A 16,318-nucleotide genomic window follows, 5' to 3' on the forward strand; every position below is an offset into this window, starting at 1 on the left:
AGCTTTTCAGCTCCCCTTTGTATGACAATCTGTCACTGTTTACTCTAGACAATCTCCCCTTGTGTCCCAATGATTTGCATTTTCTTTTTAATAGTCTAAGATCTGGCGAATACTATTTTTCAGATGGTGTTTTCCTGTTTGGTTTTCTTCCTAACCTGGGGGCACATTGGTCTTGTGTGTTAAGGATCTCAGAATGTAGAAGTTCCGCCTCTGTGTGTACAGGGAATGTCCTTGGGGCATTTGGATCACTTAGAGAGAAGTGGGAAGCAAACGAATTAGGGGTGAAAAGATTCCACATCCTTTCCGTCACTGTTGAAAGAGTGATCGGGCAGGTTAACTTAGCCGTCAGGATAAAAGACAAGCATTTGCAATGCAATGGTCTCGGCATCATTAAAGGTAGAGCTATTGGCATTGCTCATGACATTTTTTTTCTTTAAATCAAAAATAAAACTCTGCCCTCACCACTCTGCACTCACCACTCTGCACTCACCACCACTCTGCACTCACCACTCTGCACTCACCACTCACCACTCTGCACTCACCACTCTGCACTCACCACTCTGCACTCACCACTCTGCACTCACCACTCTGCACTCACCACTCTGCACTCACCACTCTGCACTCACCACTCTGCACTCACCACTCTGCACTCACCACTCTGCACTCACCACTCTGCACTCACCACTCTGCACTCACCACTCTGCACTCACCACTCTGCACTCACCACTCTGCACTCACCACTCTGCACTCACCACTCTGCACTCACCACTCTGCACTCTGCACTCTGCACTCTGCACTCTGCACTCTGCACTCTGCACTCTGCACTCACCACTCACCACTCACCACTAGGTAGAGATAATACTAGCACCCTAGCCCGCTCACTGCCTTTTGTATCTGAAACCTGCAGGGACTTTTGTACAGGCTGCATGCAAAGCTTGACATACATACATCTTGGAGCACCTTGGAAGTGTTGCAGCAGAAAGAGCAGTCGTTTTAATTTAAGTAGACTTAGGTCATTTAATATTTTGAAAATGGTTGTACGTCCTGAAGTAGAAGCAAAGATGCTTTTCATTTGCATCAGTTAATGTAGTAGATTCTGCCTGTGCAATGTACCAGCGTGTTTGTGATTGGGTTATTTGCTGTTGTGGGTCTCCAATCACGCTCCTACATAGTTTCTGAAAAAGCTTTCTTAGTATCGCGGCAGCAGCAAGCACTGAACGGAGCTCTCTCACTCACAGGACAGCACGGGCACCCCGCACCCCCTCTCAAGAGCAGGCACCGCGCGCCGGGGGAGACATGGAACATCAGCTGCTGTGCTGCGAGGTGGAAACCATCCGAAGGGCTTACCTGGATGCTGGAGGTTTGTGAAGAGCAGAAATGTGAAGAGGAGGTGTTCCCATTAGCCATGAATTACTTGTACAGATTTTTGTCGGTGGAACCGCTGAAGAAAAACAGATTGCAGCTGCTGGGGGCTACCTGCATGTTCGTGGCCTCAAAAATGAAAGAAACCATTCCTCTAACGGCGGAAAAACTTTGCATTTATACTGATAACTCCATCGGACCCGACGAATTAGTGCAAATGGAGCTGTTGACGCTGAACAAACTCAAGTGGGACTTGGCCTCTGTCACCCCTCACGATTTCATTGAACTCGCGGCCGCCCCGGAAGTCAGGCACGGTCGCCTGTGACGGGGGCGGGGCCACGTTCACACCGGAAGAGGAGGCAGGCGGAGTCGTAGCGTCTCGCGGCCCGGGGCTCCTGTGAGCGGTGTAGAGCCCCGGGGCCGCGCCAGCAGGAGGTTGGGCGCCGCGTGCTGAGGTAAGGTAAGTTCCAAAAGGCTGGAGCGCGATTGGTGCACTTGTGTGTGTATGCTCGTGTGTGTGTGTATGCATGTGTGCGACGGTGACGGCGAGGGAGGGGGAGGGGGAGGGGGGCCTCGGTGCACTTGTGTGTGTGCGCGCGTGTGTGTATGAGTCAGGGGTGGTGTCTCTGTATGTATGTATGTGCGTGTGTGCATGGGCGCGTGTGTGTGTGTATGCGCATGCGTGTGTGGTGCTTGCGCTTCCCAGGAGACAGCGACTGGCCACAGCGCGCGTTCCAGTTACAAATCGCCTGGAAGGATGCGCGTGGCCAGGACTGTCTCCTGGGAATGATAGTCGCTGACAAAAGATCTCGGCGGAGACGCGCTTCCGCGCGTTGACGCCGAGACCTAAAAAGGAGATTCAAGAGTGGTCGTCCAGGAAAGGAATGTAACATCAGAGACATTAGCAGATTCTATATTAGAAAACAGAAGATCAAGTGAGTGCCCGGCAATGTGTGCTGGTCCTTTGATCCACTGTTTTACCTGCAGGATTGGCATATCACTTTGCAAATGTTGGACCACAGGATCGTCAGTATTTTCAAAATGAACATTAAAATCGCCTATTACTAGGAAGTGCTTATGTTTCAAGCAGGAGGGGATTGGTTGAGACAGCAATTTGGTACAAAATTCAGGCATATGTCCTGACTCAGGAAGACAGGTAAAACAGTCTTTGAAAAGAATAGCTATTCCTCCTCCCTTCCATCCCAATCTGTCTCGTTTTAACAATTATGTTCTTGACATGTAACAGTAATGCCCTCCTGATTTTGAAAGTGCAATGTTAATTCGATGTAGCATATGCTGTTGCACTCCATGCTGACAATGGTGTGGTCTGTTGGGAGTAGGGAGACTGGGTACAACCATTAGAAAAAGCATACTGTTGGGAGCAGCGAGCGAGAGGATGGGTGCTGAGGAAACTTGCCTCTAGTGAAAGGGTGCAAGAGACAGCTGGGTGCGGAGGTAGCACAGACAAGGCTGAACACTGACCAATGACTGCACAACTGATGCAGAAGAGAGCACGGGCGAGGAAGAGTCAAAGGCAGGAGGAGCCTGGATTTATTAGTTAACACAATGGTAAGGAGAAGGGAATTACAGCTTTGGGTAACTTATTAACAGAGGGTACTGGAATGGGAGCGCTACAAAACTGTGTTCAGACACCTACCATGATAAGGCGAAAGACCGCGGTTTAGAAACTTCAGGAACTCTTTAGCAGCCCCGCGGACAGCATCCTTCGAACCTCTTCCTGCGGCAGCCTGAGGAGAAGAAATCAATGTTACTTCACTCTTAAGAACAGAAAGCAAGGGTTCAGCAGGCCATGGGGCAGAACCCAAGACATCAAAGTTACTTCAATGTGACAAAGAGACAAAAGAAGAATTGATACCAGGAATCACAACCTGTTAGAAATGGCGATTTCCGGTTGGCTAAGGCTTGCGCCAAAGCCAGGCAGAAACCACCACTCTAGTCAGGGCAAGGGAGTTACACGCCAAAGATAACCCCTGCTCACCCCCTTAGCAACGTGACACGAGCAGCAAGGCTTATCCCGGAGGCAATGTAGGTTAAGTATTTGCGCACGCACCCAGCAACAACACCCAAGGCCCACCACAAAGTAAACTCCACACAAGGTTATATATAAAAATAGCCTTTGTATTATACCAAACACATTAGATAATAAACACACACTTTACAATGTGCCATAGGCACGGGCAGAATTTACAGGGGATTATGTACACAGGACAGGGCCACGTGGGCCACTGTCAGGAATAAGCACTTTTAGAACTAGCACTTGGTAGAATTAACGCTTAGCACATAGAACATATAACTGTAGCACCAAATAGCAAATGTAGCACACAACCAGTAACCACTGGTAGAAGGTAAGTACCACCTACGCAATCCTAAACACCTTAGGCAAATATCACACAGGGAACCATGAACTCACTAGCATTACCTATACTAGGCAAACACCCTCCTAAGCATAAAAATACATTTAGTGGTATAGGCATAGCAATCACATTAGGCAGGTAATCACAATTGCGCAAAAGATCACATAGGGTATAAACATGTACCCCATGCAAGGGTACAACACCTGGTACTGTCCCCCAGGCCACCTTGGCCTCTCAGGGGCTGAAACGCCCTGTGTCCAGCAAAGTCAGGGAAGGCTGCGCAGGCAGCCAAAGAAGAAGGCGCAAAAGATCAGGCCTAAACGAAGCAGCTGCCCACTAAGTGCTGGGCAGCTGGAGAGCTCATCTGGGCTCTAAATAAACACTGTAGAGCCCAAAAACACCGGGGAGAGCCTTGTGGGCTCGAAATAATAATGCCTCCGTGGATCTTCGTGGGCTCTGCGAAAATGCTGCCCACTGGAGGAGCTGCCCTCAGAAATGCCCCCAAACTGGTGGAGCCTCTCATGGGCTCGGAATGTAACTGCCCCCATCGTTGGAGCGGCCCGCTATCAAGTGGGGCCACTCAAGGAATCTGACCGGGCCCCCACGGGCCTTTAAAGAGCAATGCTACCCAAAAATGAAGTTTAGCAGCTGCAGGAGTGGGGCGGGCACCGGCAATGTGCCCCGACCCCCCCTCGGACTACAATGGCCCCCGGAGCTTCCCCCTGGCCCGTCAACACTCAACGGGCTCTGTTGCGGGGAGGCTCAGATGTCGCGGCGGCTCTTGGGCTGCGGGGCTCTGCTTCACCGGGGAGCCTCGCTCACAGCAGCACTCCGGGCTCGGTCCTCCTGGTGCCGCGGTCGGGGCTCACCTTCACCGGGGCCCTGCTGGCAGCGGCACCTCTCCCCTTCACACCAGAGCGTGGGGTGGGCACCCATCGGCTTCTGGTTCTGTGTAGAAGCACTTCCGGGTCACAGGAGCACGGGGTAAGCTCCCGTCTGCTTCCTGCTTTGCTCCCCGGACTCCACCACTCCCAGCAGGGCGCGGGGAATGACGTCACGGGGGGGGGGGCCCGGGCCAGCGGTGATTTCTTTTCTCGGCAAAAAAACAGGGTAGGCACCCGTGATAACAAGTAATAAAACAGGGTAGGCACAATAAGCTGCAGGCAGTGCGGGGTGGGCACCCTCGCCGCAAATCAGCAAAAAGAGGGATCCCCACGCCGGGGAATCCCTCGAAAGAGGGAATTGCAGCTCGGGCTGCAGGCTAAAACCCCAGCGCTCTCCTGAAGGATAAATCAGGTGCTGCCCCAGCGCCACAGGAAATAAAGTTCAAAGTCCACCAAGGTCCTTAGGAAGGCAGGGGGCAAAGGCTGGGCCCAGGGGCCCTCCAGGCAGGGAGGCAGTCCCCAGTGGTGGTCCTCCTGGCGCCCAGCAGCAGCAGGTCACCCTCAAGCTTGGATCAGGAACAGAACCTTTTGTAAGGGGTCACAGCCCCTTTTTATACACACAAATCCTTTGTCTGTGTCTGCAGGGTGGGGGGAAAACCAGTCGCAGCTGGTTTTGGAGCACTCTGTTATGCTCAGCCCCTCTCACCATTCACTAGTCAGGCTAGGGATATCAATCGCACCACAGGGGGTGGAGCCAGCATTGTGTGGGGAAAGCCCAGCCCTATTCAGGTCCCAGGTGCACTCCCCCCACCCATCTGGCTGTCAATCTCCCTATTCACCAACAGGGCAGACCCATCTGACTCCTGGAACCAGGCTCACCAGCCAGCTCCAGCCAATCATAAGCCAGGAGGTCACTGCACCTTTATTCCACAGACATGCCAACTTCTAGAAGTGGCACTTCCACACTAGACACATGAATGCCGCACACATCATCGCGCAGCATTCAATCTCATGAGTTCGCACATACTAAACTCGCCCCTGCACTCCCCACGCATCAGGAACTACCAGGGACACATACATTCCCCATGCATTCCTATGGGAGGGCAGGCCAACCTTACCACACGCACGTACTTAACCCTGGGACACAGTGGTAAAGTGCGCAGAAACCAAAAAACACTAACACCAGGTCACAATTAAAAGCAAAAAGTTCAGGAGTGAACCTGCCAGAAGGGCCAAGTCCAACACAACCCCATACCCTGTACCTTGCTGGGGAGAAGACATAAAAAACTACTTCAATCTGAGGCACAGAGAGCAGGGACACTGCCAAGGGGCAAAACTCAATAAATCAATGTTACTTGAACCTTAGGGAGAGAGAGCAGGGGACACTGCATGCCAGGGAGAAGAAACTAACAAGTCTGTTTTATTTAAATCTGAAGAAGAGAGAGCAAGAGGCACTGCATGCCAGGGAGAAGAAACTTACGAGTCTGTGTTATTTAAATCTGAAGAAGAGAGAGCAAGGGGCACTGCATGCCAGGGAGAAGAAACTAACGAGTCTGTGTTATTTAAATCTGAAGAAGAGAGAGCAAGGGGCACTGCATGACAGAGAGCAGAGCCTAAGAAGTATGTGTTACTTAAAGATGAGGAAGAGAGAGTAAGAGACAATATGTAGGGCGCAGAACCTGAGAAAGCAATGTTATTTAAAGCACAGTAAAGAGAGTAAGGGACACTGTATGTAAGGCACATAACCTAAGAAGGCAATGTTACTTAAACCGCAGAAAAGAGAGTAAGAATAGAATAGAAGGTTTTATATAGCGCATGGCTACCCGGAAGCATCCCAGCGCTGTGTGGACACTAGAGTAGGGCCTACCTTCTTTGTAAAGAGCCAGGTTTTGAGTTGTATACAAAAGACTTGGTTTTCTTTTGTTTTTTTTGCAGAGTTTTATATAGTGTGAACTTGAACCTAACAAATTGGTTATCAGAGCGCTTTACATAGCACCAGTTATGTTACATGTTATGTTATTTTTATTTGTACCGCGCACAGCTGCCCCAGCAAAGGGGCGTCCTGACGCTTTGAGAAGGTAAACACAACACAGCATTAAAAGCGGGCAGAAAGGAGAAGAGACACAACAGATGAGCTAAACAAATAAAAAGGTCTTGATAGCCCGTCTAAACTGAAGGAGCTCATCGATGGCCTGGATTTGTGGAGGAAGAGAATTCCCCCAGCTCGCTGCCAGGACTCGAAAGGAGCGGCCACCAATTCTGCTCAACTTAAAACGCGGGACCACTGCTAAGTTCTGGCCTAGCGATCTAAGAGTGCGAGAGGGGACATAGGGGATCAGCAGTTTCTCCAAGATTTGTGGGGAAGTACCATTGAGGATTTTAAATGCAAGGCAGAGAACCTTGAATCTAATCCTCTGCTGCACAGGGAGCCAGTGGAGAGAGCGCAGGGCATTGGACACCAAGCACCGCCTAGGCAGACCTGTCACCAGTCGGGCCGCAACGTTTTGAACCCGCTGGAGCCACAGAAATTCTGACTGGTTAACCCCCGCCAGTAGGGAGCTGGCATAGTCCAGCCTGGACAGCACTGATGCTTGGACGACCAGCTGTCTTGTGGGTGCATCAAAGAATTTGAGGATGGGTCGAAGTCCTCTGATGATGCCATAGCAAGAAGCTGCCACCTTCTTGGTATGACAGATGAAACTCAGAGAAGGATCAAGCCACACCCCCAGGATTTTTATCTCTGCCGCTGGGAGGGGAGTCACACCCAACTCCGAAAGCCACCATTTGTCACCCCACAAAGCCACCTGTTTACCAACCACCATAATCTCCGTCTTCTTGGTGTTTAACTGGAGACAGTTGGAATTCATCCAGTTAGCCACTTCCCGCAGACCATCACAGAACCTGGGAGCCTCCAGGTCTGAGTCCCCACTCAGTGTGACCGCCAGCTGCGTGTCATCTGTCACATGAGGACATTCATTTTTGTTAGGCATGGGGAGATTAAATGATTTGCCCAGGATCACAGGATGTTTGGTGTCGTTACCGAGACTCGAACCCAGACCCCCAGGTCCGAGGTCAAGCACCTTAGCCGTTAGGCCAACTCACAGCGGCAGACTGTTCCACAGTTTGGAGGCATTGTACAAAAAACGCTGGCCTCCACTTCTGGCCTTCCTGACTCTTGGTACCACAGCAAGGTACAGCTCATCCGAGCGCAGGCTTCCGTTTGCTTTGTAAGGGCAGATCATTGATTTAATGATAGGAGGCCTATTTCCACCTATGGACTTGTGGGAAACACATAGGGCTTTGAAGTGGACTTTTTCCAGTACCGGCAGCCAATGTAGCATGCGTAGTGCCGGTTTTTCTGAACAGCGGTTTTGGGTTCCCGTGAGCAGTCTTGCAGCTGAGTTCTGCACAATCTGTAGTTTAGAGAGGACATGGTTGGGGGTGCCCAAATACAGGATGTTACCATAATCTATCCTGGATAGGATGAGTGCCTAGACCTAACTTTTTTTTAGCTTGGTCCGGCAGTTGTGGCAGAACTTTGCTAATCATTCTTAGCCAGCCGAAGCAAAGAGCAGTGGTTTTCCTGGCTTCAACTTTGAATGAAAGGTCTTGGTCCAGCCAGAAACCCAGGCTTTTATGGTTATAGCAAGGAGAAAGATCTGTAAAGAATGGAAGTCAGCGGCCCCTCCCTGGTTTACTGATTGTTTACGAAACATCATAGAAGTCAGTAAGATGGACATAGCATGCCGAGTAGAGAGCACAGACAATGTGTGGTCGGAACTGGTGGCTTGGTTGTCGAGATAACGGTCGGATGATTATGCCAGAGGTTTGTGTCGGTCCTGTCCTCCCCAGGTCCGAGGTATTCCATCAGAGGACAGGGGAGTTGGACAAGGAAACAGCCTACCTCTGGGTGACCCCTGATCGCTACACATTGAGTCCAGGGCGGTATCAATTTTGACAATGCGAAAGGCATATGGGGTTCCCATCTAGAGTATTTACTGGTGGCATATATGAGGACAGTAAAAAAGAAACCCAGGCTTTTTATCTTTGTTTTTAGGATGGGTAATAATCCCATACAAGCTGGCCACACATAGTGTTGGCTTTGAAATGCAGCTGGTTGCCCAGTAGCATGAGCTCAGTTTTGTCGCCGTTAAGATTTAAGTGGGATAGACTCATCCACTTAGTGACTTCCTCAAGACAGCCGTGGAGATCTGGGGGCATGTGGTCGGCCTGGTTCAGAGCCACCACTAGCTGGGTGTCATCTGCATGACTATATGAATAACATAGGGGTCAACAATCTCCGCAAGTGGATGCATATAGACATTTAAAAGGATTGGGCTCAAAGATGAGCCCTGTGGACCTCCATACTGTATGTAGGGTGCAGAACCTAAGAAGGCAATGTTACTTAAACCACAGATCTATGCATGTAGGGCGCAGAACCTAAGAAGGCAATGTTACTTAAACCACAGATCTATGCATGTAGGGCGCAGAACCTAAGAAGGCAATGTTACTTAAACCACAGATCTATGCATGTAGGGCGCAGAACCTAGGAAGGCAATGTTACTTAAACCACAGATCTATGCATGTAGGGCGTAGAACCTAAGAAGGCAATGTTACTTAAACCGCAGATCTATGCATGTAGGGCGCAGAACCTAAGAAGGCAATATTACTTAAAGCACAGTAAAGAGAGTAAGGGACACTGTATGTAAGACGCAGAATCTAAGAAGGCAATGTTACTTAAAGCACAGTAAAGAGAGTAAGGGACACTGTATGTAAGACGCAGAACCTAGGAAGGCAATGTTACTTAAACCACAGATCTATGCATGTAGGACGCAGAACCTAAGAAGGCAATGTTACTTAAACCACAGATCTATGCATGTAGGGCGCAGAACCTAAGAAGGCAATGTTACTTAAACCACAGATCTATGCATGTAGGGCGCAGAACCTAGGAAGGCGATGTTACTTAAACCACAGATCTATGCGGTATACACCTGTTACAACGCAACTTTTACAACTACCTACCATTACAACGCAACTTTTACAACGCATACCATTACAACGCATTGCGCTGGGGGGCGCTCTAGGATAGGGAATAAGTTTAATTTACTATCCAACACCTTCCCTAGTGTCCACGGGGACTGGAGTTGGAATAGTAAATTATACTTACCACTATCCAGCACCTCTAAGCGCTATGCGTTGTAATGGTATGCGTTGTAATGGTCGCGTTGTAATGGTAGGTAGTTGTAATGGTATGCGTTGTAACGTCATACATCCATCTATGCATGTAGGGCGCAGAACCTAAGAAGGCAATGTTACTTAAAGCACAGTAAAGAGAGTAAGGGACACTGTATGTAAGACGCAGAACCTAGGAAGGCAATGTTACTTAAACCACAGATCTATGCATGTAGGACGCAGAACCTAAGAAGGCAATGTTACTTAAACCACAGATCTATGCATGTAGGGCGCAGAACCTAAGAAGGCAATGTTACTTAAACCACAGATCTATGCATGAGGGCGCAGAACCTAAGAAGGCAATGTTACTTAAACCACAGATCTATGCATGAGGGCGCAGAACCTAAGGAGGCAATGTTACTTAAACCACAGATCTATGCATGTAGGGCGCAGAACCTAAGAAGTCAATGTTACTTAAACCACAGATCTATGCATGAGGGCGCAGAACCTAAGAAGGCAATGTTACTTAAACCACAGATCTATGCATGAGGGCGCAGAACCTAAGGAGGCAATGTTACTTAAACCGCAGATCTATGAATGTAGGGCGCAGAACCTAAGAAGTCAATGTTACTTAAACCACAGATCTATGCATGTAGGGCGCAGAACCTAAGAAGGCAATGTTACTTAAACCACAGATCTATGCATGTAGGACGCAGAACCTAAGAAGGCAATGTTACTTAAACCACAGATCTATGCATGTAGGGCGCAGAACCTAAGAAGGCAATGTTACTTAAACCACAGATCTATGCATGAGGGCGCAGAACCTAAGAAGGCAATGTTACTTAAACCACAGATCTATGCATGAGGGCGCAGAACCTAAGGAGGCAATGTTACTTAAACCGCAGATCTATGAATGTAGGGCGCAGAACCTAAGAAGTCAATGTTACTTAAACCACAGATCTATGCATGTAGGGCGCAGAACCTAAGAAGGCAATGTTACTTAAACCACAGATCTATGCATGTAGGACGCAGAACCTAAGAAGGCAATGTTACTTAAACCACAGATCTATGCATGTAGGGCGCAGAACCTAAGAAGGCAATGTTACTTAAACCACAGATCTATGCATGAGGGCGCAGAACCTAAGAAGGCAATGTTACTTAAACCACAGATCTATGCATGAGGGCGCAGAACCTAAGGAGGCAATGTTACTTAAAGCACAGTAAAGAGAGTAAGGGACGCTGTATGTAAGACGCAGAACCTAGGAAGGCAATGTTACTTAAACCACAGATCTATGCATGTAGGGCGCAGGACCTAAGAAGGCAATGTTACTTAAACCACAGATCTATGCATGAGGGCGCAGAACCTAAGGAGGCAATGTTACTTAAAGCACAGTAAAGAGAGTAAGGGACGCTGTATGTAAGACGCAGAACCTAGGAAGGCAATGTTACTTAAACCACAGATCTATGCATGAGGGCGCAGAACCTAAGAAGGCAATGTTACTTAAACCACAGATCTATGCATGTAGGACGCAGAACCTAGGAAGGCAATGTTACTTAAACCACAGATCTATGCATGTAGGGCGCAGAACCTAAGAAGGCAATGTTACTTAAACCACAGATCTATGCATGTAGGGCGCAGAACCTAAGAAGGCAATGTTACTTAAACCACAGATCTATGCATGTTGGGCGCAGAACCTAGGAAGGCAATGTTACTTAAACCACAGATCTATGCATGAGGGCGCAGAACCTAAGGAGGCAATGTTACTTAAACCGCAGATCTATGAATGTAGGGCGCAGAACCTAAGAAGGCAATGTTACTTAAACCACAGATCTATGCATGTAGGGCGCAGAACCTAGGAAGGCAATGTTACTTAAAGCACAGTAAAGAGAGCATGGACACCAACGGCCCTTAGCGTCGCCTCCAACTGATAACTACAGCCCACTCAGAAGGTACCCTGTAGCCCAGTACAGCTATGGCAACACAACTGTCTCTGCAGGGTGCAAAGTTCCTTGCATGAACAATCAATGAGATCTGTGTAAAGTAATAGTATTCTAAATAAACAAGACATGCGTCCAGAGGAAATGGGACAAGTTTTTTTACTTTATTTCTTTTTATGCAGCCCACAACATTAGTGTTCTACTGGGACCCACAAGCTCAGGTTCGGCCACTGAAAAGAACAGGGTTGGGCTGATGCATGGATGTGCTTACGGTCAGATTTCAGCCAAGTGGGGGTGTCAGGATTAGACGATGGGGTTCTGGCTCCTAAAACAGCAACCTGGTCACCAAACATGAACATGGCCCTCAAGCACTTGACGGATATGAAGATAGATGTGGAAAGTTTAAACACTATGGCATCTCAAGCTAATCCAGACAGCACGTACAGTGGTATGCAAGGAGGGCACCAAATGTGCCCTTCAAAGCAGTCTGGTGGTGCTGGAAAGCGCCCCCACCCCGCCTAGTACACTAAGTCCTGTCTGGGAGGTGGTCACGCCTCCCTTTGACAGGAAACCTATTGTTCTACCTTCCCCTGATCGAGTTCAGCTCAGCAGCAGGAGGACAGGACAGTCTCTGTGGACAGCGGCAGCACTAAGTTGCTGGCAAACCCTAAAAGGCTGTAACTGGGAGTACAGGTGGATCCCCTCAGGAGCCCTCCTAGTACATGGGATTATACTTCCAACACTGGAGTCAGTGATGGGGTACGATACCAAAACGTTTGAACAGGTTTCACACAGCCATTATATAGTTAGAAATCTCATAATGATTGATGTCCACTATATGTCTTAAAATGGCTGATCGCACTTACAAAGCCTGGAGAATCGACTCTGGAGTTTGTAGGAGTGTCCTGCTCATGCAGGGGCGCCCTCAAACTTATAACCAAGCACCCTGCCCTCAGAACTGAAGGGCCTACCATACGGTGAGTTAGAGGTTTTAAGTGCAGTGATCTCCGATATAAGAAAATGTATATCTGTTGTGAGGGGTACAAGAACCATGTCACAGAGGCTGCAATGGCAGACCTGTAGTCAGAGTATAAGTGGACTCCCATGGGTGGCACAATACCTGCTGCAGCCCAATGAAGACCCTTGGTGTACCTGTGCCCTGGGTACCTTAGTACCATATACTAGTGTTGGAAAACGAGGCAGCATCTGTGAGGCCTGCACAAATAACAGGACTACATTTGTCCTTCACTGGGAACCAAACACCCAATTGTAGCGCCTGACTCTTAGAGGGTAGCGTTGCAGAGCAGTCTGAGGCTTACTCAAGGGAGGTGGTGTGGGCTAGTAATCGCCATTTGCAGGTGCGCACCAATAACACTCAATAATTGATTGTCCAGTGTGTACTTTGCTTTATAAAAGTAAGAGTACATTTATTAAACACACACTACTCCCTTGGCAGCACATGAGGGTGATGGCTGGACCGGGAGCCGGCGGGGGCAGCCGGGGGTGGCTCCCTGGGTTGCCATCCAATGGGAAAAGGCAGGCGGGGTCCCGGGTGGGACCGGGACCCCGGAAGAAGAGACGTGGTGCTCGGGTGGGACCAGGCCCCTGTTAACACACAAAAGCGGCCGGTGGGCTCCCAAAGCCGCGGATATGCACATGGGGGCCCGGGTGGGACCGGGCTCCCCACCGAGGCCCGGCAACGCAGCGAAGTCGCCAGCCTCACCAGCACGGCTCTTCCCGACACAGCGGGAGAGGCGCTCATCTATTATGCATAAAAAGGAGCCTGAAGCGCCCCATGATGCCTTGCAAGGCATGGGGAAAGGAGCGTTTGGGTCACCCTCAGTTGTCAAACGGTGCTGGGGGGAGCTGCTGGAGAGACACAGTCTCCCTCCCCTCTCCCCCCTCCCCCCAGCACCAAGAGACGTCCCTCCCTAAGTTTCCTGAGGAGTTAAAAGGAATAACCCCTCAAGGGCTCAGCCAGCCTTTAACACCTTCTGGGCTGAACCTTTTGTTCTACAGCTGGGGTGCATTGATAAGTGCATCGTGGAGTGAAGGGCTGAGTTGAGGATGTCTGGAGAAGGGCATCCCCTGGAGGTAAAGAGGAGTAATTGCCCCAAAATCCATTTACTAATGGTTATTTCTTTTAAAGGGACTGAAGTTCACGCGTTTAATGTGAAGTACATGATAAAGGTGATGTCATAAGCAAAGTGGGGTTATGTTATCAGACATTCCTGCTAGGGTGTCTGGCTGTATATGTGTAATCCTGTGATTTCATCTGTGATGTCTTTAGGGGCTTTAATTGCAATTATTTTAATGATACCCAAATGTTATGAGTACTGTCACTCTAAAGTGATGCTTAAACATGTATTCTTGCTGCTGCGCTTAGTTGAAGAACCCAGACTGCCAGCCCTTAAGATATAGAGGTGCATACTTCATGGTCAGTAGGAAATGCGAAGTCAGGGTTGTGTGTCACCTAGACAGTGTTACCTAATTTAAATGCTTGTGGGATGGGTGTCGCCACTGGGAGGATGCCAGTGCTCAGGGCCCTCGCTCCAGGCTATGTTCAACTAACTGCATTGAGGACAAGATGATGTGCTTACATGGGAGTGGTGGTACTAGACCCTATCCCCCTGCGGGAGGGATGGAGATGTTATGCAATGTCACAAAGTAATTCCAACAGCTTACGTATATTTGTAAATTGGTGCATAATATTGGAGTATGTGTATGTTTAATAAATCGTCCCCAGAGACGATCACTCCCCGAGATCCAAACGGGCATACTCGTCCCTCAATGATACTGACCAACACAACCTTATTGAACGCTACAGAAACTCAAAATCCTGCGATCTTCTCCCACATAGTCAAACAAGATGCCTTCCCTATTACCGCTGTCGCTCGAACCGCAATAAAGCTCACCCACACCACACAATCCTGCAACTCACCACAAATACCCCAATCTGAATCAAGCCCAAACGATAACCCCCGCACAGTCAGTACATAAACTCACCAACTCTTCCCTCCGTTGTATGCTGCATATCTGTGGATAGCAGACAAACACTGCCCTGAAATTTCGAAATGATGAAGGACCTCAATCTGGAGATCCGGGTTCTCATGGTAAACTAGCTCAACGATACCTCAAACAATCTCCTATCACTCTTAAACCACCCTTCACACCAAAATGTGCTGCAACTGACAAGACCAATGAGTGGGAGTGCTAGAAGCACATTGCAGAAACTCATTTAGCTGCAGACTCCTTCCCTCTAGCCGTTTCCAATCCTTTGAAAGCATGTCACTGGAAATAACCTCTCATACTGCCCCCAACCCCAGGCTGATCGTGGTTTACCACCCCTCAGGTCAAACCAACACCTTCACTGAAGAATGCACGGAATTGCTCACTTCCCAACTAATCAGCTCAGACAATATCGGGGACTTCAATCTTGACTGGGGCACCGTGGGCAACAAACCGCTGTACACCTTTGTCTCCTTTTTAGGTCTAGCCTGGTGTTCGAGCGCGCATGCGCTCCTCGCCTGCGAGAGCTATAGTAATGAAGTCAGTTTCAAGAAGGGGACTCGAAGCCCCGTCCCTCATTTTCATTGGTTAGCGTCAGCGTTTATGTTAAACGCTGGCTTCCCATTGAAAAGGAGGGTTTTCGGATGCCTCCCGTTGGCTTTTTGTTCCGGCCCACCTGGACTGGCTCGCCTGCATTAAGTCTGTCGCGACGAAGTTTCTTATCAGAAGCTTCATCACGCTGCCTTGCACGCGCCATCCCGGCTCTTTGATAGGGCCGGACAAAAAAGGAGACATGGCGCTGCATGTTTATTTTTGCATCTCGCTTTCACTTTAAAGTGAAAGCGACGAGTGTCATTTATGGCCAGTTCTGGCTTTTTTAGGAAACCGTCAAACCGAACTTTGAATTTCGAACTTGTAGGTCCATGCAAAGGCAAAAGATGATGCTAAAAGTCTCAGCATTCAAATTGCTATTCGTTAAATGTGCAGGTCCAGCTTAGGGTCAGAAAATATGTCCTATTTGGGAGCTGGTTTTGCAATGATTGCTTAAATCTACCTCATTCATGTCATCCTCCCCTCTCCTCCTTCAGCAAGGACGAGCATTGTGGCGAATGAACAATGACAGTCTAATCTTTACCTCGCCTCTCCTTAAGAGCTTTCTGTGGCTGCCTCTTTAGCAGATCTTACTGTCCTTGTGAGGATTGCAGAGGCAGCGGAAGGCCTTGGTGTCTGCGACGTGGGACTCACCGTCCCCAAAAAGACTTTTACCACAAGTTCCCGCAGGCTGAGAGCGATGGCGCCAAATCCGGCCCTGCTCAAGTGGCCATGTATGGGCATGGATGAGTCTCTCCTGGTCCAGCCTCCGTCTCAGTGATACTCCTGGTTCCATAGCATCTCCGTCCTTACGTCTGCCTTACTGGGTCGGGCGGCCTTTGATCTGAGCACCTCCAAACTCACCCCCCTGCCAGGTTATTTTAAACAGAAGTGGGGAGGGCAGCTTATTACCAAAAGGAGGCTGCAAGTGTGGCAGCTGGGCGGAAGGCCAGGAGAGAGGCAGGGGCATAGGCTGGCTCATAGTAC

At 49.2% G+C, this 16,318-nt stretch overlaps 1 protein-coding gene across 2 annotated transcripts in view; it reads right to left on the reverse strand.

Moving 5' to 3' along the window:
* The window catches only part of DNPEP (aspartyl aminopeptidase), a 381,605-nt gene that overhangs the window by 243,242 nt on the left and 122,045 nt on the right, over positions 1-16,318 (reverse strand). For both annotated transcript variants that reach the window (XM_086954396.1, XM_086954397.1), the window contains exon 2: positions 3,020-3,110. In XM_086954396.1, coding sequence (XP_086810522.1) covers positions 3,020-3,110 — 91 coding nt within the window. The remainder of the gene's footprint in view (positions 1-3,019; positions 3,111-16,318) is intronic.

Source organism: Lissotriton vulgaris, chromosome 2_1 (assembly GCF_964263255.1).
Source record: "Lissotriton vulgaris chromosome 2_1, aLisVul1.2, whole genome shotgun sequence".
NCBI lineage: Eukaryota > Metazoa > Chordata > Amphibia > Caudata > Salamandridae > Lissotriton > Lissotriton vulgaris.